The 20,560-nt window shown below is 41.6% G+C and overlaps 1 protein-coding gene across 2 annotated transcripts; it reads right to left on the bottom strand.

The window, feature by feature from the left end:
- Positions 1–3,914: 3,914 nt before the first annotated feature.
- On the bottom strand, positions 3,915–20,326 carry LOC309854064 (uncharacterized protein). 2 transcript variants are annotated; one of them, XM_082712767.1, is made up of 5 exons: positions 20,157–20,326; positions 19,762–19,859; positions 16,393–16,519; positions 11,214–12,362; positions 3,915–3,998 (listed from the first exon to the last, which is right to left on the bottom strand). In XM_082712767.1, coding segments are annotated over exons 1-5 (1,410 nt in total). In that variant the 5' UTR covers positions 20,191–20,326; the 3' UTR covers positions 3,915–3,996. The 2 variants fall into 2 exon arrangements, with proteins under 2 accessions (XP_082568893.1, XP_082568892.1); XM_082712766.1 differs by lacking the exon at positions 3,915–3,998 and having other exon boundaries at positions 10,688–12,362.
- Between the last annotated feature and the right edge of the window lie 234 nt (positions 20,327–20,560).

Genomic DNA, 20,560 nt, shown 5'->3' with positions numbered 1-20,560 from the left:
TAAATAAAATCTTAAAAAAAAAAAAAAAGAATCTCTGGAGAAGAGGCCCCAGAGAGGGAATTTTTTCAAACACTCTGGGTGATCCGTATGGCTGTGAAAACTCTGCTCTATGCAGTAAAGCCAGAAAGCTCTTAGGAGGCAAATGGATTTAGGTAATACAAATAAAATGGGTTTGTGAGTTAGAATTGGAGGTTGAAACTTTCTTGGAGTCTAAAGACAACCACCAAGTAGGAGAGTTTGACTTGCAGTAGTGGGATCCTGAGTTTAACCATCTAGTTTCCTGCTTAATTGTAGGGTCGCAGATTCCCTTCTCTTTATTCCACAATGCTTGTCAAGACTTTTCCATTTATTTGTCTGTCCCTTCAAAGTTGACGTCCTAACCTAACTTCCCTGTTGGCCTCAGTGGTACCTTGTGCACCTAAGATTAGAGCATCAAAGTTAGGGGCACCTGGGTGGCTCAATGGGTTAAGCCTCTGCCTTTGGCTCAGGTCACGATCTCAGGGTCCTGGGATTGAGCCCTGCATCAGGCTCTCTGCTCAGCCGGGAGCCTGCTTCCCCACCCCACCCCCCCGAAACCTGCCTGCCTCTCTGCCAGCTTGTGATCTCTCTCTGTCAAATAAATAAATAAAACCTTTAAAAAAAATCAGTTATCTGGAATCTTCTATCTCTAAGCCTCCTTGAGTTCTGCCCATAATTCCTGTGTAATTTATTTCATACTTGTTCCTTCTTTCTGTTTCCTCAGCTATGCTACTGTGGTAACGTTGGCTTTAGTTGCCCCCTTTAATTATCTGCTTGCTTCTTCTTTTTCACTCCCACATTTTACCCCAAATCCTGGTGCCACATTAATCTTTTAACTATGGTTAAGTCTTGGTTAAAGAGGGTAATGGATCTGGAGGTGGCACAAAGTCAGGGAGAGCCTCCAATTATTGTTAATTCAAACCAGTCACAACATGATTCAAATGAGATGTCATGCAAATATTTGAGTGCTTAATTAAAGCTTCGTTTGTTATTTAGGAACACATTTATTAATTGACAACACAGTAATGTAAAACTGGTACAAGTCTAAGGGCCTAGGCACACACAACTTCACATAAGTTGACAGAAGTAGTCAAAAAGTTGATAACCTGTTAAATCATTATTGTTTGTTTCCTAAGTGTTTTTCTGGTAGAAAATTAGAACATGGTGTGAAGCCAGCCCAACCCCAACAACACACTCACTTCCTCTGCTCTCCGTGCACCAGCCCTCACGGTTTTAGATCTTGTGAGAAACCAGAGCAGCCCTGGAAACACCCTCCCTCTCCACTGGCGATTACGACCACCACTTTCCTCTTGGGCAGGCCTGTGGGGGGAAGAGATGCGACCTGAGGGATGTGGAACCGCATTAGCTACACATCCAGTTGTCAAGGGGGGCAGAGGCATTGCAATAGCACAGTAGAAACAACATGGAATCTATGGTTTCCAAACAACAGATGACTTTTAGCGCAGAGCTGTGTTAGCTGTTTGGAGCACTTTCATTCATTTCATAAATGCTCTGGTTTTTTTTTTCTTAAACAGCAATTTCTCTGTAAATTGGTCAGTCCATCCCTGGACTATCAAGAATACGAAAGATTTAGAGGCATCTGATGGTTCTGTCAGCTAAGCGTCCGGCTCTTGATCTCAACTCTGGTCTTCATCTCAGGATTATGAGTTCAAGCCCAGTGTTGGGCTCCATGCTGGACATGGATCCTACTTAAAAGGAAAAAAAAAAAAAATACAAAAGATTTATTTACTTTAAATGTGGGAATTTACATACAGAAAATAGCCAAATACAAGTATATTTCTTTTTTTAAAAAAAAAGATTTTATTTATTTGACAGAGAGATCACAAGTAGGCAGAGAGGCAGGCAGGGGAGGGGGGCAGCAGGGGAAGCAGGCTCCCTGCTGAGCAGAGAGCTGGATGCGGGGCTCGATCCCAGGACCCTGGGATCATGACCTGAGCCAAAGGCAGAGGCTTAACCCACTGAGCCACCCAGGTGCCCCTACAAGTATATTTCTAAAAGAACTTTTTTAGGGTATCTAGCTGGCTCAGTCAGAGGAACATGTGATCTTCATCATTCAAGCCCCATGTTGGGTGTAGAGATGACTTAAATAAGTGATTAAAGAAACTTAATTTTAAAAAGTAAAAGGATTTTTTTCAGTAATCACCCATTAAAGAGTATCATGTGATCAAAATAATTTAAGCAAGATTTCCTATGGCCTATGGAGCCAGGAGATAATAAATCTGAAAGCTGAATGTGACCAACAGATGATGTCATAATGGCTCTGTTCACACGATACAGACGAGATGGTGTATCTCACAATGAACAGTTGCAATGACCTCATAGCTGGCCTGCTCAGTAATGCACATGTTCTGATCATTTGGGCCATTCTATTTTCTGGCAAATTGCAACCATTTTGAGATGGTGAATTGCAATATCACATCGTTAGTTCACCTGTTGGGGGAAACAAAGCCAAAAAATGCACCCAGAAGATGCTGAAGCTGAAACCATTATGCTTTCATAAATTTGGAATAGCTATGTCCCCAGAAATTCTGCAACTGGTGTTCTGCTGTATGGTATGTCACCATTGTCAACCCTCTGATTAAAAAAAAAAAAAATCATTAAATAAGTAAGGCCCCAAAATAAAGTCCCTAATTTTTTTAAAGTGTTCATCGAAGGCAGATCAACAAAGCATTTTATTTGTGTGAGGGAGAGTGAGAGAGAGAGAGAGAGTGAGCACACAAGCAAGGGGTGGGGCAGAGGCAGGAGAAGCAGATTCCCCACTGAGCAGGGAGCCCAATGGATCATGACCTGAGCAGAAGACAGACACTTACCTGACTGAGCCACCCAGGCGTGCCCGCCCCCCCATATTTCTCATCTAATGTTTAGGATCCTCTCAATAGGAGCCATGCCTTTTATAATCCAGCCAAACACGTCATCTTATCATTCCCCAAATATTCTATTTATTGTGAAAATACATCAGTGGAGGGTAGGTTCTGAAATTAGATGGTATGCTAAATCAAATGACTTCAAAATTATTCCTGTAAAATCCTTTACCTTACCCCAAAAGTACAGTAGGCATGATTTTTTATGAACACCTGCACTCAGCAAGTATGTATACATGGGAAGTCTATGCAGTCATGTACAGTCATGTTCTCCAGGGGGACTAGACTCCGATTAAATAATTTAAGTGACTCCTTACTCAGCTCCTTTCAGCAAATACACGAAGATTCTAGGCTTTTGCTGGCTTGAACATCTGTATATCAATATCTCCTTCTCTTGTATAGTTTGATTATTTCCTTGAATTTCTTTTTGCTGTTTTCCCATGGCTCTCAGTTCATTCTCATGACTCTCAAAAATTTTTCGTTTCCTTCTTAAAACTGTAAACAAAGTTATCACCAACCACTTATCTGGTTACCTGAATGATGCATTTTACTTCTTTGCCAATGGTGGTACTCCCTTAAAATTACTTATATGTTTTTACTGAAAGTTTATTTAGTGACCGAAACTGATAGATAATATCTTGGAACGTATTGAGGATTCCCCTGTGTGCCAGGGGACTTTTCCATGTGCTTTACATGAATTAATTTACCGCGTTCACATGACAACTCTATGAAGTAGGGAAGGGAATCACAGGAAAATGTTTGCCAGGTTCAGGAGGAATGCGTGTGGACTCATTTACATTTTGAGTGGGGCTGCACTGCGACTTTGGGTTGAACCTGCAAGGGGGCTGGTCATGTTGATGGGTAAAGAGTGATAAAATGAAAATGAGCTTCAGATCACTCACCTGGGGAAATGTATATAGTCCCACCAATCTTGCCACGGGCACGGACAGCGCCAGCTGAGATCCCCAATCAGAGGAGGCAGAGGAGGGTGAGCTTGGCAGCTGTAGTTGGATACGGGGTTTTCAGGCCCTGTCTGGAGGCATATGGTTCCCTGGAGGGCCCCTGAGATGAAGCTTCCAGACCCCCAAGTGGAAAATCCTAGAGTGAGATTGGTAACAAATGAATGTCTCTGTTGATTTCCTCTGTCGCAAAGATGAAGACCCAAACTGACCAGTAACTCCAGGCTGTGATTCTGAGTTTAAAAAGTGCAAATGAAGTTTTAGAATTCCCTAAAATCTACCAATATCTTTATAGTTTTTTAATGAGTTTGTAGATAAATATGTCCACAAAGAGTCTTTGCTTTCCTTGGGCATGTTGAAAATCGCCGCATCGCCTCCATTCCAGCTCTCCCACCACCAGAGGATCCCATATAATGCGTTCAGGGCAGGGACTAGGGTGAGACAAGTGACGCATGCACCTTGGGTGCAAAACTTAAGAGGGCACCAAAAAAATTCAGTAATCAAGAGAAATGTTTTAATGCAATATTTTCTTTTTTTTTTTTTTTTTTTTTTAAAGATTTATTTATTTATTTATTTGACAGAGAGAAATCACAAGTAGGCAGAGAGGCAGGCAGAGAGAGAGAGAGGAGGAAGCAGGCTCCCTGCTGAGCAGAGAGCCCGATGTGGGACTCGATCCCAGGACCCTGAGATCATGACCTGAGCCGAAGGCAGCGGCTTAACCACTGAGCCACCCAGGCGCCCCTAATGCAATATTTTCTAAAACAAAATTAATGCAGGGGCTCCTGACTGGCTCAGTCAGTAGACCATGTGACTGTTCATCTCAGGGTTGTGAATTCAGGCTCCTCCTTGGGTGTAGAGATTACTTTAAAAATCTTTAAAAAGGGGGTGCCTGGGTGGCACAGTCTGTTGAGTGGTGCCAGCTCAAGTTGTGATCTTGGCATCACGGGATTGAGCCTGCCCACCCCCGTCAGGCTCCACACTGAACTCAGAGTCTGCTTGGGATTCTCTCTACCCCTCCTCTCTCTCAAATAAATAAATAAGTCCTTTAAAAAAAATCTGTACGGGTGCCTGGGTAGCTCAGGGGGTTAAAGCCTCTGCCTTTGGCTCAGGTCATGATCCCAGGGTCCTGGAATGGAGCCCCACATTGGGCTCTCTGCTTGGCAGGGAGCCTGCTTCCTCCTCTCTCTCTGCCTGCCTCTCTGCCTACTTGTGATCTTTGTCAAATAAATAAATAAAATCTTAAAAAAAAAAAAAAATCTCTAGGGGCGCCTGGGTGGCTCAGTGGGTTAAAGCCTCTGCCTTCAGCTCAGGTCATGATCCCAGGGTCCTGGGATCGAGCCCCGCATCAGGCTCTCTGCTCAGCAAGGAGCCTGCAAAAATTTAAAAAAAAAAAATCTCTAAATACAAAAAATACAAAAAATCGATGAAAAACAAAATATCAGAATTTTAAGTAAGACAAGCTGTTGTTTGCTTGTTTTATAATCCAGGATTATTGTGCACTGAGAAGTTATTTCCAATCAGCTCCTGGTTCCTGGGCCATGAAGCCATCACATCCTACTTTGTACAGGTTGACAATGGTGTGCAAACAGACTGGGCAATGTGGACTTTGCATGTAATCATTTTTTTACTTTTATTTTTTTAAGTAAACCTTATGCCCAACAAAGAGCTTGAACGTACAAAACCAGAAATCAAGAGTCACATGCTCTACTGACTGAGCCAGCCAGGGGCCTGCCGCATAGTTATTCTTTTGAATTATGGAGCTTGTATTAACTTTTCCAATTTGTATATAGGGCTACATATGTTTCTTTTTGCTTCTATCCGATATGGCTTGGAATAGCACTGGATAGTTATTAAAATGTTTTGAGGGGTGCCTGGGTGGCTCAGTTGGTTGGGCGTCTCACTCTTGGTTTCAGCTCCAGTCATGATCTCATAGAATCCTGGGATCAAGCCCCGAGTGTCTCTGCACTCCGTGTGGCATCTATTTGAGATTCTTTCCCCCTCCCTCTCCCTGTGGTCCTCCCTACCCCCATTCATGCTCTCTCTCTCTCTCTCTAAAATAAATAAAGAAGTAAAATCTTAAAAAAATTTTTTTTGATTGGCTCAAGTCAAAGCAAAATACCGTGAAGGGTGGCACTCTGCCCTCTTCCATTCACAGCATTCCTTCCAACCCCCACATGTAATTTTCTTGCATATTCTTTCAGTTTTGTTTTCTTTTGCTTTGTTTTGTAAAAGCAGCCAAACAGAAAGTACCAACCCTTGCCTTCTTTGATGTTCTATATTGTATACATACTTTGTATTTTTAAATTTCTGTTCTGTATTTTTTTGAGTTTTTTTTTTTTTTTAATTGGAGAGAGAAAAAGAGCTTGAGTGGTGAAGGATGGGCAGAGGGGGAGAGAAACTCCCTTCGGAGCAGAGAGCCCGACTCAGGGCTCAATTCCAGGACCTTGGGATCATGACCTGAGTCAAGGCAGATGCTTCACGGACTGAGCCACCCAGGAGCCCAATTTCTGCTCTTTCTTATGTATTTTCTTTTACTTTGTGTTTAATTTGCTTCCACTTTTAGTGTTTCAATGGAAATTGGGATGATGGATTTTCAAACTTCTTTTCTAATGTTAGGTAATTTAATGCAAGAGATCTCTCCCTATACTTTTTTTTTAAAGAGTTTATTTATTTATTTGACAGACAGAGATCATAAGCAGGCAGAGAGGCAGGCAGAGAGAGGGGGAAGCAGGCTCCCCACTGAGCAGAGAGCCTGATGCGGGGATCCATCCCATGACCCTGGGATCATGACCTGAGCTGAAGGCAGAGGATTTCACCCACTGAGCGACCCGCACCCCTCTCTATACGTTGTTTTAGTTGTATCCACAAATTTGAATACATTGAATCTTCATTTTTATTCAGTTAAAAAAATTGTTTTTCAATTTCAATTTTTCTTTTTTCTTTTCTCTTTGGTTACTTAATGGTGTTTTTCTTAATTTCTAGGAACTTGAGGCTTCTTCCCCCCACTACCTGTTAGTGGTATCTAGATTAATCCCACTACAGTCAAAGAGGATAACATATATTATTTCAACCCATTTTCCTTTAAAATTTTTGACTCGGGGTCATCTGGGTGGCTCAGTTAAGCATCTGCCTTCAGCTCAGTTCATGGTCTCTGTCTGGGTTCTAGGATCAAGCCCTGAGTCAGGCTTCCTGCTCTGTGAGGAGCCTGCTTCCCTCTCTCTCTCTCCTGCTGCCCCTCCCTGCTGTTCATTCTCTCTCTCTCTCTCTCTCTCTCTCTCAAATAAATAAATAAATCTTTAAAAAAAATTTTTTTTACTTGGGTTAATTATAGGTATGGCATTTAATTTCCAAATATTTGGGCACTTCCTATCTTATTGTATTGATCTCTTTCATTAAATGTAGTAGAAAATATTCTGTCCTTTGCACTTACTGAGCTGGCTTTAAGGCCCAGTATATAACGTACCTTGGTGAAGACTCCATGTGCACTTAAAGGGAATGTGCACTCTGAAGTTGTGTGTAAAGTATTCTGTATATGCCAGTCAATTCAACATGGTAGACAGTGTTGTTCAGCTTTTCTCGATCCTTAATATTTTTTGTGTAGATGTTCTATCAACTGCTGAGAATGGTTTATTAAAGTGTTTTAAAGACTCATACATTTATTTTAGAGAGAGAGCGCATGAGAGCACAAGCGTGTGGTGGGGGTGGGGCAGAGGGAGAGAATCCTCAAGCAGATTCCCCTTTGAACACGGAGCCTAACACACGGTTCAGTCTCATGACCCCTGAGATCATGACCTGAGCCAAAGTCAGGAGTCAGATGTTCAACCAACTGAGCCAGCCAGGCACCCCGGGAGTGTTAAAAATTCCAAATAATAAAATTGTGGATTGTTCTTTATAAAAGTTTAGTTCATTGGTTTTTGCCTTGTGATTTTGGAAGCCCTGAGATGAGGCACATGATATATTAATAACTTAAAATTATAAACCTTATTTATAATATTAACATATATCCTATATGTAATACAGTTACACATAAGAATTCCTAACCTTGATGAATTGACCATTTTATCATTACAAAATGTCATTCTGTATCTGTGATGATACCCTTCTTGAATTCTATTTTATCTGATATTAATATGTCTACTCCAGCTTTCTTTTGATTAGTGTTTTCACTGTGTATCTTCATCTTTCGAACTTTCAACCTGTGTTTCTGTATTTAACATGTACCTCTTTTACATATACTGGGGTCAGGCATCTTTATGCAGTGTCGTAATCTTTGAGTTTTATTTGGAGTGTTTCTTTTACACTTAATGTAATTACTGATTGCATTTAGCTCTACCATTTTGCTGTTTAGGATTTGTCCCATCTGTGCCTCTCTTTCTCCTTTCCCACCTTCCTTGGATTAAATTTTTTTTGAATTAAATATTTTTTTAACATGCGATGTAGTTCCTCTACTTACATTATCATTTAATGGATAGTCTATAGGGATTACAGTATCATCTGTAATTTCTTTTTTTTAAGTCATCTGTAATTTCTCATAATCTCCTTAGCACTGGGGCACCTGGGTGGCTCAGTGGGTTAAAACCTCTGTCTTCGGCTCAGGTCATGATCCCAGGGTCCTGGGATCAAGTCCCACATCGGGCTCTCTGCTCAGTGGGGAGCCTGCTTCCCCCCAACTCTCTCTCTGCCTGCCTCTCTGCCTACTTGTGATCTCTACCTGTCAAATGAATAAATAAAATCTTTTTTTAAAAAATCTTAGCATTATTATTCTTTGTCATATTAAATGTAGAAACTTTTTTAATTGACCTTTCCTCCCACCTACATGCCTTGAAGTTCAGTATTAATTTGTGCAAACAACTAAATTTTATTATAACTTCAGGAAATTCTTAAGATACCAACAATACAGTTGGAGTCAAAAGTTTAAGTCTTTGGGGACACCTGGTGGCTCAACCAATTGAGTGTTTGCCTTTGACTCAGGTCATGATCCTGGTGCGATCAAGCCCTGCACGGGGCTCCCTGCTCATTTAGGAGTCTGCTTCTCCCTCTCCCTCTGCTCCTCCCCCAACTAGTGCTTGCTCACTCTCTCTCTCACTTTCTCTGTCTCAAATAAATAAATGACATCTTAAAAAAAAAAATTCAACTCTTTGAGGTTCCCTCCTAGTCACCCTATCTCCACTCCTGATTTCTGGTGTGGAGTTCCTCCTCTTGTTTCTTAAGGTTAATATTTGCCACCAGTGGACCACAGGTAGCAAGCACAATATATGATCCTTATAGGCAGAAGTGGTTGACAAAGCTTTATCCAGGCTTAAAGGGTGAGGGCCAGAGCAGAAGTTAGTATGAGGAAGCTCAATTCACACAAAGTCAGACAAAACAAAAAAGCTCCAAACAAGGGGCGCCTGGGTGGCTCAGTGGGTTAAAGCCTCTGCCTTCAGCTCTGGTCATGATCCCAGGGTCCTTGGATGGAGCACCACATCGGGATATGTGCTCAGCAGGGAGTCCGCTTCCTCCTCTCTCTCTGCCTGCCTCTCTGCCTACTTGTGATCTCTGTCTGTTAAATAAATATATAAAATCTTTATTAAAAAAAAGTTTATGGGGGCGCCTGGGTGGCTCAGTGGGTTAAGCCGCTGCCTTCAGCTCAGGTCATGATCTCAGGGTCCTGGGATCGAGTCCCGCATCAGGCTCTCTGCTCAGCGGGGAGCCTGCTTCCTCCTCTCTCTCTCTGCCTGCCTCTCTGCCTACTTGTAACCTCTCTCTGTCAAATAAATAAATAAAAATCTTTAAAAAAAAAAAAAAAGTTTATGGGGCGCCTGGGTGGCTCAGTGGGTTAAACCACTTCCTTCGGCTCAGGTCATGGTCTCAGGGTCCTGGGATCGAGTCCCGCATCGGGCTCTCTGCTCAGCAGGGAGCCTGCTTCCTCCTCTCTCTCTGCCTGCCTCTCTGCCTATTTGTGATCTCTGTCTGTCAAATAAATAAATAAAATCTTAAAAAAAAAAAAGTTTATGGGCGCCTGGGTGGCTCAGTGGGTTAAGCCGCTGCCTTCGGCTCAGGTCATGATCTCAGGGTCCTGGGATCGAGTCCCGCATCGGGCTCTCTGCTCGGCGGGGAGCCTGCTTCCCTCTCTCTCTCTCTCTCTCTGCCTGACTCTCCATCTACTTGTGATTTCTCTCTGTCAAATAAATAAATAAAATCTTGAAAAAAAAAGTTTATAAAAAAAATTTTTTTAAAAGGTCCAAACAAGGGGCGCCTGGGTGGCTCAGTGGGTTAAGCCGCTGCCTTCGGCTCAGGTCATGATCTCAGGGTCCTGGGATCGAGCCCCGCATCCGGCTCTCTGCTCAGCAGGGAGCCTGCTTCCCTTTCTCTCTCTCTCTCTGCCTGCCTCTCCATCTACTTGTGATTTCTCTCTGTAAAATAAATAAATAAAATCTTAAAAAAAAAAAAAAAGGTCCAAACAAAAGGATCCAAAGTCAGGAAAGAAAGAAAGAAAGGGAGGGAGGAAGGGGGGGAAGGAAGGAAGGGGACATTTTATAATTAGCAACAGAAAGAAAAGGCAGAAATAAGGACACAGAGCTCTTGAGAGCTGATACAGATTGTTATTATCCTTTCAAGCTGCTTGTATTCCTCCTACCTTACTGAAATGACTCTTTAGCCTCAAGTACTGGTCAGGCTGCTCCTCTGATTCGTTTTTCTTTTTTGTTTTTTAATATTTTTTTATTTACTTATTTGACAGACAGAGCTCACAAGTAGATCAGAGAGGCAGGCAGAGAGAGAGAGAGAAGGAAGCAGGCTCCCCACAGAGCAGAGAGCCCGATGTGGGGCTCGATCCCAGGACCCTGGGATCATGACCGGAGCCGAAGGCAGAGGCTTTAATCCACTGAGCCACCCAGGCGCCCCTCGTTTTTCTATAATACTCAGATACTTAGCTTCTGAGTCTGTTTCTCTGACTGAACCAGACTTCCTCCTTCTGTGCTTTTCTAGTATTTCTCTGTACTGCTTCAGCTTTTTGGGATTTGTTACTGTACTTCTAGTCCTCTTCCCCTACCTAATAACCTTTCGAGAAAGAGAGCTATTTTTTGCATGACACAGCCTCATGTTTTTGTAGTAGTAATTGTAGTTAATTGTGTAGAACAGGTCTACACAATTAAGATAAAATACATAATCCCCCCCATCTTTTTTTAAATAAAACTTCACCCAACATGGGTCTTGAACTCACAACCCACAGATCAAGAGTTGCATGCTCTACCCACTGAGCTACCTGGGTGCTCTGAGACTACATAGTTACTTCGTGAATTTACTGCATTCTATTCATCATGAATTTCTTTGTGTTGATGAAAGGCTGAACGCATGTTAAAGGTTTTCTCACATTTCTTACACTTGTAGTGTTTTTCTCCCATGTGGGTTTTCTGGTGTTGAATAAGAGATGAACTCTGGCTGAAGGCTTTGTCACAATCATTGCATTTATACGGCTTCTCTCCAGTATGAGTTCTCACGTGCTTTGTAAGCGAGGAGCTCTGGCTGAAGGCTTTCTTGCATTCTTTGCATTTGTAAGGTTTCTCTCCAGTATGAATTCTCTGATGTCTTACAAGAGCTGAGCGGTCACTGAAGGCTTTCCCACATTCATTACATTTGTAAGGTTTCTCCCCAGTATGGGTTCCTTGGTGTTGAATAAGAGCTGAACAGTAACTGAAGGCTTTCCCACACTCACTGCATTCATATGGCTTTTCCCCTGTATGAGTTCTCTGATGTTGAGTGAGGCCCGACCTGTCACTGAAAGCTTTCCCACACTCTGTACACCCATAGGGTTTTTCTCCAGTATGAACCCTTTGATGTTTAATAAGGGATGAGGTATCATTGAAAGCTTTCCCACATTCCTTGCATTTATAGGGTTTCTCTCCAGTATGGATTCTGTGATGTTGAATAAGGTATGTGCTTTGGTTGAAGGCCTTCCCACATTCACTGCACTCATAGGGCTTCTCTCCAGTGTGAATGATGTGATGTTGGATAAGAGCTGACCGATGGCTGAAGGCCTTCCCACACTCGTGACACTCATACGGTTTCTCCCCAGTGTGAATCCTCTGATGCTGAATAAGTGATGAGCTCCGGCTGAAGGCCTTCCCACACGCATTACACACGTAAGGCTTCTCTCCAGTATGAATTCTCTGATGGAGGATGAAGGCTGAGTAGTAACTGAAGGCCTTCCCACATTCACTGCACTTCCAAGGCTTTTTCACTGAGTAAATGTGATGTTGAATTGGGCTTGAACTTTCGCCACTTTTACTACAATCCTCCACAGGGTTTTTCTGACGTTTAATTATGATTTGCCTTAAATCTTTCTTCGGATTTCCTTGCTGCCTTTCTAATGTGTCCTCACATTGCCAGGTTTCTATCAGTCTGGAGTCCCAGGACTCATCCTTCTTAAGTCTCTCCATTATCAGATCTCTTTCAGATGATATTTCATCATAAAGTCCCTGCTTCAGAAAGCATTCTTTAGTTTCAGGTATAGATTCAGAATCTGAAATAAACAAAAAGTACAAATATTTGTGTTCTCTGTGTTGAAAGAAAAAAGATGACTGAGTTGGCAAGAGGAAAAGAAAATAAAAATGACACTTATTAAACATGTTTTTAGGGGCACCTGGGTGGCTCAGTGGGTTAAGCCGCTGCCTTCGGCTCAGGTCATGATCTCAGGGTCCTGGGATCGAGTCCCGCATCAGGCTCTCTGCTCGGCGGGGAGCCTGCTTCCCTCTCTCTCTCTCTCTGCCAGCCTCTCTACCTACCTGTGATCTCTCTGTGTCAAATAAATAAATAAAATCTTTAAAAAATATATCTGATGAAGGGTGGGAAGAGGAAAAGTTGAGATTGGGCAGTTTTGAAAAAGTACAAGAAAAAAAATCACTTCTAATAATCACCTGGAAATAACCATTTTTTGACTTTTTAAATAGTTCCCTCTGGTCCCCCTTTTTTCTTTTCTTTTTCTTTCTTTCTTGAGAGAGAGAAAGAGCAGGGGGCAGGGGGTGGAGGGGCAGAGGGAGAGGGAGAGGGAGAGAAAGAATCTAAAGCAGGCTCCATGCCCAGCATAGAGCCCAGTGAGAGGGCTCAATCTTACAACACTGAGATCATGATCTGAGCTAAAATCACGAGTCAGACACTTCACTGAGCCACCCAAGTGCCCACCCCAGTCCCTTTTTATTTTTTATTTTTTTATTTTATTTTTTTTTTAAGATTTTATTTATTTTATTTGACAGAGAGAGATCACAAGTAGGCAGAGAGGCAGGCAGAGAGAGAGGGAGGAGGAAGCAGGCTCCGCACTGAGCAGAGGGCCTGATGCGGGGCTCGATCCCAGGACCCCGAGACCATGACCTGAGCCGAAGGCAGCGGCTTAACCCACTGAGCCACCCAGGCGCCCCCCCAGTCCCTTTTTAAAGGCACAGATTTTTTTCATGTTCACCATACACTTTATTATTTTTTTTACCATACACTTTAAATACGAATTTTTGTTTCCACTAACCACTGCCTCCTTTCCTTCCTTCTCTCCTTCTTTCCTTCCTTCTCTCCTTCTTCCCTTCCTTTCTTCCTCCTTTCTTTCTTCCTTATTTTTCTGTCATACCCAAATTTCTCAAAAAGGTTTCGTACATTTTCTTATCACATCCTTGTTCCTCTTCTCACTTCTCTCCCTACTGCTCAGTTGCAACTGCTCTCACTGAAGTTACTAACCATTTATAGGTCACCCAAATCCAGTGGATTGTTTTCATTCCTTGTTTCGCTTGGCCTCTCAACAGCACTTGACAGTGGTGACCATGCCTCCTTCCTAACAACATCCACCCCCCTTCCTTCCCCAACTTCATTCGGATATAATTGACATGTGTTCTCTCTTGACTTCTGTGATTCTAAGCTGTCAAGGGTTTACTCCTGATTTCTGTTTATTTGGGACTTCCTCTGTTTCTTCTTCTTAAATGATGATGTTTCCTGGTATTCAATCTAACCTCTCCTGTGCTGCCCCTCCCCATCCCCCACAACATTGTCTCCAGTAAAGACCTCATCCAGTCCATGGTATTCATTGCTTTTTTAGAAAAATTGAAATATACTTGACATGTAAATTTAAGGCACACAACATGGTAATTTGATGTATTCATATAATATGATTGCTGATGTAGTGACAGCACCTCAATTACATCACATATTTTCATGCAATCATCCTCTCTCCTGACAGTTTATCTTTGTTCTGTAAAAGAACTGGTGACTGGGCATCTGGGTGGCTCAGTTCGTAGAGCATCTGCCTTCGGCTTGGGTCATGATCCCAGGGTCCTGGGATCAAGCCCCGTGTTGATCTCCCTGTTCAGCAGGGAGTCTGCTTTTCCCTCCCCCTCGGTCCCTCCCCCTGCTCATTCTCTTTCTCTCTCAAATAAATAAATTAATTTTTTAAAATGGATCCAATGTATATGCTGGCCACAAGAAAGTTACGTTAAATGGGTTTTTTAAAATAGAAAAAAATTTATAAAATAGAAAAAATATACTATGCAAACAGGAACCCAGAGTGGCTATATATTATTATCATACAAAATAAAACTCCACATAAATACTACCAAGGTTAAAGAGGGACATTAAAAAATTCACCAAGAAGATAATTTTTTATGTGTATACATCTACAAAAGAGTTTCAGGTACATTAAGCAAAATACTTTAAGCAAAAACTGATAAAACTAAAAGGAAAAATAGACAATCCCACAATTATAATAGGAAAATTCAACACTATTCTGTCAGTAATCAGTAGAAGCCAGTAGACAGGAAATCAGTAAGGATACAGAAGACCTGAATACTCTCAACCAACTTGACCTAATTAAATTTATTTTCAAGTTCACATGGAACATTCATCAAGACTATATTATGGGTAATACAACAAATCTCAGAAATTTAAAAGAACTGAAATCAAACAAAGTATCTCTGACCACACAGAACCAAACCACAGAATTGAAAACAAATTTTATTGAAAATCATCTAAAATTTGGAAATCTGTAAATAACCCATGAGTCAAGGAGGAAGTGACAAGTGAAAATAGAAGTTATTTTGAACCACCATGGGGCGCCTGGGTGAAAACACCATGGGGTGCCTGGGTGGCTCAGTGGGTTAAAGCCTCTGCCTTCAGCTTAGGTCAAGATCTCAGGGTCCTGGGATCAGCCCCACATCAGGCTGTCTGCTCAGCAGGGAGCCTGCTTCCTCCTTTCTTTCTCTCTCTCTGCCTGCCTCTCTGCCTACTTGCGACCTCTATCTGTCATATAAGTAAATAAAATCTTTTTTAAAAAAATGAAAACACCACATATCAAAATTGTGGAATGCAGCCAAAGCAGTCCTTAGAAGGAAATTTATAGCATTAAATGTTCATATTAAAAGAGAAAAAATCGTATACCAGTGATTAGGCTTCTACCTTAAGAAACTAAAGGAAGGAGAGAAAATTAGACCTAAAGTTAGCAAAGGGGAAAAATAGTAAAGATAAGAGCATCAATGAATAAAAGTGAAAACAGAAAACAGAATGAATCAATGAAATCAAAAGTCAGTTCCTTGAAAAGATCAATAAAACTGTTAAACTCTTAAGAAAACAAATAAAATTAAAACAGAGAAAATATAATTACCAATATCAGGAATGAGAGATGGTAAATCATTACCAGAGCTCACTCAAGAAGAAACAGATCATCTGAATGGTCTTATCTCTAGCAAGGGACCAGGATTCAAGGTTAAAAACCTTCCAAGAAAGCCAACCTAAGACCCAGATGGCTTTAATGGATTGAGCTTTTTTTTTTTTTTTTAAGATTTTATTTATTTATTTGACAGATAGAGGTCACAAGTGGGCAGAGAGGCAGGCAGAGAGAGAGAGGAAGGGAAGCAGACTCCCCGCTGAGCAGAAAGCCCCATGCGGGGCTCAATCCCAGGACCCTGGGATCATGACCTGAGCTGAAGGCAGGGCTTTAACCCACTGAGCCACCCAGGTGCCTCATGGATTGAGCTTTTGATATCATATCTAATAAAATTTTGCCTTACAAAGGTTGCAAAGACTGTCTTTAACAGTTCCTCTAGGTTTTATACTTATGTCTGTGATCCGTTGAAAGTAACACGTATGGTGGGAGGTATGGGTTTTTCTTTTGGCATATAGATGTCCAATTGTTCCAGTACTATTTACTGGAAAGATTCTCCTTTTAGCATTGAATTGATTTTTCCATCTTTATCAGAAATTAATTGACCATATATGTGTAGGTCTATTTCTGGACCATCTGTTCTGTCCCATTAATTTGAACTACAGGGTTTTTGATTACTATAACTTTATAAATCTTAAAACCAATGTAATGAAACTGTCCTTTTTCAATACCAGAAACAGTGAACTTTTACTTGCCAGAAGAGAAAAGAAGCCATTGCTGAGCCCAGAGTGATCAGGGATCTCCTAGGGCATTAATGCTTTCTGGATCTGAAGCAAAACTGAGGCATTTTCGATGCCATTAGATACAGAAGAAGCTTATGTCCCAGTAAGGAGTTTGCATTACAGAATAACTTCCTTACCCCAAAATACCAGGCTCCCACAATTCTCCACTTTCATATCCATGCCCATGTACCTTTGGGCAGAATTCAGCTGTTCTTCTTCCACATGAGTGAAGTCCATTTCCTCACCCTTGACTGTCACCAGTTCCTGGAAGAGCAAGCACATTCTTATAGGACTTAGGGAAGAGAACAATCTAGAAGAGGAAGTATTTTTTAATCTGAAGGTTAAATCTTTATTTTAATGGAATAGTCTAAAATTTCGAAGTATTAGTTTGTGTTAAGGAAAATAGTATCAGCTAACATTTATATTTGCTATGTGCTAAGTCCTTTGAACTACCTCTTGTAATGATAACTCTATAAAGTAAGTGCTCTTATTAACATTATTTACAGAAGTGACACCAGATCTGAGAGGTGGAACCAGGCAGTCTGATTCCCAAGCTACCTCTTTTTTAATCAAAGGATAGTTGGGGCACCTGGATGGCTCAGTGGGTTAAGCCTCTGCCTTTGGCTCAGGTCATGATCTCAGGTCCTGGGATCGAGCCCCACATGGGGCTCTCTGCTCAGCAGGGAGCCTGCTTCCCCTGCTTCTCTGCCTGCCTCTCTGCCTACTTATGATCTCTCTCTGTCAAATAAAAAAATAAAATCTTAAAAAGAAAATCAAAGGATAGTTGACATAAAATATATTAGTTTCAGGTGTACAACATAGTGATCTGACATCAAAGCTATACTCTTAACTATATTTTTCTGTCTCTTACATAGCTTACTAAATAAATCCAATATAAAGTAACCACTGAATGACAACCAAATGTTAATTGCTAATTGTACTTAGTTGTTGTAGATGGGATAAGTCTCCAATATGTAATTTATACTGATTCCTGGAATATTCAGCGATTTTAAGGACATTCTGCTTGATATCCTGAGTGTATACAGACAGCCATCTTGTTCTAACCGAGGCTTCTTCTTTCTCTCTGCTTAGGGCTATTACTTTCAGATTTATTTAGTCATCCTTTAATAACTACGGTTGTTCTGAATGAGTGGATTTACTGGTTGTAAACTGAAAATAATCAACTGTTCTTCATATTCTGTGTTTTATTGACAGTCATGGGAGTGTATTTTGTTGACCATAATTAACGGGAGAATACTTTGTGAGGAAGTCAGTCAGTAGAACACAGTGGTGGCACAGCTGGTTAAGAATCTGACTCTTGGGACACCTGGGTGGCTCAGTTGGTTGAGCAGCTGCCTTCGGCTCAGGTCATGATCCCAGCGTCCTGGGATCGAGTCCCACATCCGGCTTCTTGCTCCGCAGGAAGCCTGCTTCTCCCTCTGACTCTGCCTGTCACTCTGCCTGTGCTCGCTCTTGCTCTCTCTCTCTGACAAATAAATAAATAAAATCTTTAAAAAAAAAAAAAAAAAAAAAGAATCTGACTCTTGGGTGCCTGGGTGGCTCAGTGGGTTAAGCCGCTGCCTTCGGCTCAGGTCATGATCTCAGGGTCCTGGGATCGAGTCCCGCATCGGGCTCTCTGCTCGGCAGGGAGCCTGCTTCCTCCTCTCTCTCTGCCTACTTGTGATCTCTCTCTGTCAAATAAATAAATAAAATCTTTAAAAAAAAAAAAAAAAGAATCTGACTCTTGGTTTCAGCTTAGGTCATGAGCTCAGGGTCTTGAGATCAAGCCCCACGTTGGGCTCCACACTTGGCATGAAGAGGGAGAGATTCTCTCTCTCCCTCTCCCACTGCCCTTCCCCTGCTCGCGCTCTCTTTATCGCTCTCTAAAATAAATAAATAAATCTTAAAAAAAAAAAAAAAGACTACAGTGGTTAGGAGGCATAGGATTTAGGATCAGACATTCCTGGGTTCTGATTAGGATTCGACTATCTTATGATTTTGAGCAAGTTACTGCAAGCCTCAGTTTTTGTTTTTTGTTCTTTTCCTAATGATTTTAAGTAATCTCTGCACCCAATGTGGAACTTGAACTTATAACTCTGAGAACAAGTGTCACATTCTCCCCTGCCCGAGCCAGCCAGGTGCCCCTGTGAGCCTCAGTTTTACTGTGAAAGATGCATCATCCCTAACTCAAATGATTTTTTGTTTAAAATAAATGAAGTAATGTTTGAAAAGTGGCTCTAAGTGTTAGAGCTCCCCAGAACTCAGTCATTTCTTCTCCACCCAGTCTTACATACCTATAAGCAATCTGTTATTTTGCCTATATTTAAAAAAGAAAATTAGGGCACCTGCGTGGCTCAGTAGGTTAAAGCCTCTGCCTATAGCTCAGGTCATGATCCCAGGGTCCTGGGATCGAGCCCCGAATCGGGCTCTCTACTCAGCAGGGAGCCTGCTTCCTCCTCTTTCTCTCTTTGCCTGCCTCTCTGCCTACTTGTAATCTCTGTCTGTTAAATAAATAAATAAAATCTTTCTAAAAAAATTTTTTTTTAAATCAAAAATAAAAAAGAAATAAGAACATCCTCCAAACACACACACACACACACACACACACCCCAAAAACAAACAAACCAACCCTCTTTGGTCTTCGTTCCCACTATCACCGTATTTGTGTCCTCTTCTCTAGAGTAAAACTCTCAAAGTAGTTGTCCATAGTCCCTGACTCCAATTTCTCTCCTATTTTCTCCTGAATCCTTTCAATCAGGCTTTCTTTCCTACTGTTCCACGCAATTGTTCTTGGCAGTAATATTTTTCAAATCCAATGGTCAATTCTCAGGCCTCATCTTATTTGACTTAGCAGTAGCATTTAACATAGATGATCACTTCCTACTCCCCCCCCACTTTTTTTTTTTTAAGATTTTATGGATTTATTTGACAGAGAGAGAGAGAGCGAGAGCAGGAACACAAGCAGAGGGAATGAGAGAGGGAGAAGCAGGCTTCATAGAGCAGGGAGCCTGATGTGGGGCTCAATCCCAGGACCCTGGGATCAGGACCTGAGCTGAAGGCAGACGCTTATGACTAAGCCACCCAGGCGCCCCTCAGTCTCTACTCCCTGAAACACTTTCTCCAATTAGTTACCAAGATGCCACACTTTTGACTCCCCCCTATGTGACTGGCCACATACCTTCTCAGTCTCCTTTGCTGGTTCCTCTCATCTCCCTGACCATTAAGAGTTGAAGAGCTAAAGGACTCAGTAATAAAATTTCATCTCTTTTCTATTCCCTTAGTGATCACAGTATCATGGCTTAAAAACCATTCACACAAATTACTTCCAAATTCAAGGCTCAAGCCTGAGCTCTCCCCAGAACTTCAAGTCTTCAAGGAAAAACTACTTTGGTTCAGTTCTGTAGTAGAGATGGTTGTGGGCCTCTGAAGCAAGATGAAAAACGGAAACAACACATTTGGAACATCAAGCTAAGATTTCAGAGGGGGGAAGTTAAACTCAAACTTGCCTGGAACTCAACAGGAAGTAGCTCAACAGTAGGTTCCATTTCTTCTGTGTTCTGTTTTTGAGGCAGAGAGGCATCCTCAGTGATCGTGGCTGGAAGGACTAGGGGGGGAAAGCCATGAAGGAGGTAAACTCTATTAACTAAGACAAAAGCCATCACAAGCCAGCTAAATTATATAGGCAAGGCCTACCCGACTTAACTCAAAAAGGTGGGATGAGGATAGAGTAAGACGGTAAAGTAAAAGCGTATTGCCCGAAAAGCTAAAGTTGTAGACCCGCAATTCATCAACCTTTTGGAAGAGTCTAACCAGGAGTGGAAAAGCGTGAGCTGCCTTTTATCATAAAAGCAAGAAAAGTGGAATATTCTCTCTTCCACAGCTATTTCTATATAATTCTTACCTTCTTCCTCAGCTTCAATGGTCAGATAATCCATGATCAGCTTCTCTTTTCTTGTCCTGTTTTTGCTATGACTTCCTTCTTATTCACAGTTTCAGATGAGATAAATATGGACTTTTCAGCAATACATAATCTGCTTCTTTGTGCAAATCATCCAACTCTACTCTGAAACTCTGGAGAGAGATTTTTGAGGTTAGGCTCACCATCCTTTGGAATTGGTTCCTGCTCCCTGGGGCATCTCCCTCTATCTCTACTCCTAGGAGGCTTATTCCTATGCAGTTAAGTCCTAGGGCCTCAAAAGTAATTCTTTGCTTGAAACCTTTATTATTATCTTTAAAGATTTTATTTATTTATTTGAGAGATTGACTGAGAGAGATCATGAGAGGGAAGAAGGTCAGAGGGAGAAG

Source organism: Mustela nivalis (assembly GCF_964662115.1).
Source record: "Mustela nivalis genome assembly, chromosome: 19".
Classification (NCBI taxonomy): domain Eukaryota; kingdom Metazoa; phylum Chordata; class Mammalia; order Carnivora; family Mustelidae; genus Mustela; species Mustela nivalis.
The sequence above is the reverse complement of the archived record's forward strand: the minus strand, read 5'-3'. Positions and strand labels throughout refer to the sequence as shown.

Coding starts and splice junctions, on each gene's coding strand:
- LOC309854064 (XM_082712766.1), bottom strand. CDS start 20,190: ATGGATTATCTGACCATTGAAGCTGAGGAAGAAG. Junction 19,860..20,156: donor CATTGAAGCTGAGGAAGAAG/GTAAGAATTATA, acceptor TTCCCCCCCTAG/TCCTTCCAGCCACGATCACT. Junction 16,520..19,761: donor TACTTCCTGTTGAGTTCCAG/GCAAGTTTGAGT, acceptor TTGCTCTTCCAG/GAACTGGTGACAGTCAAGGG.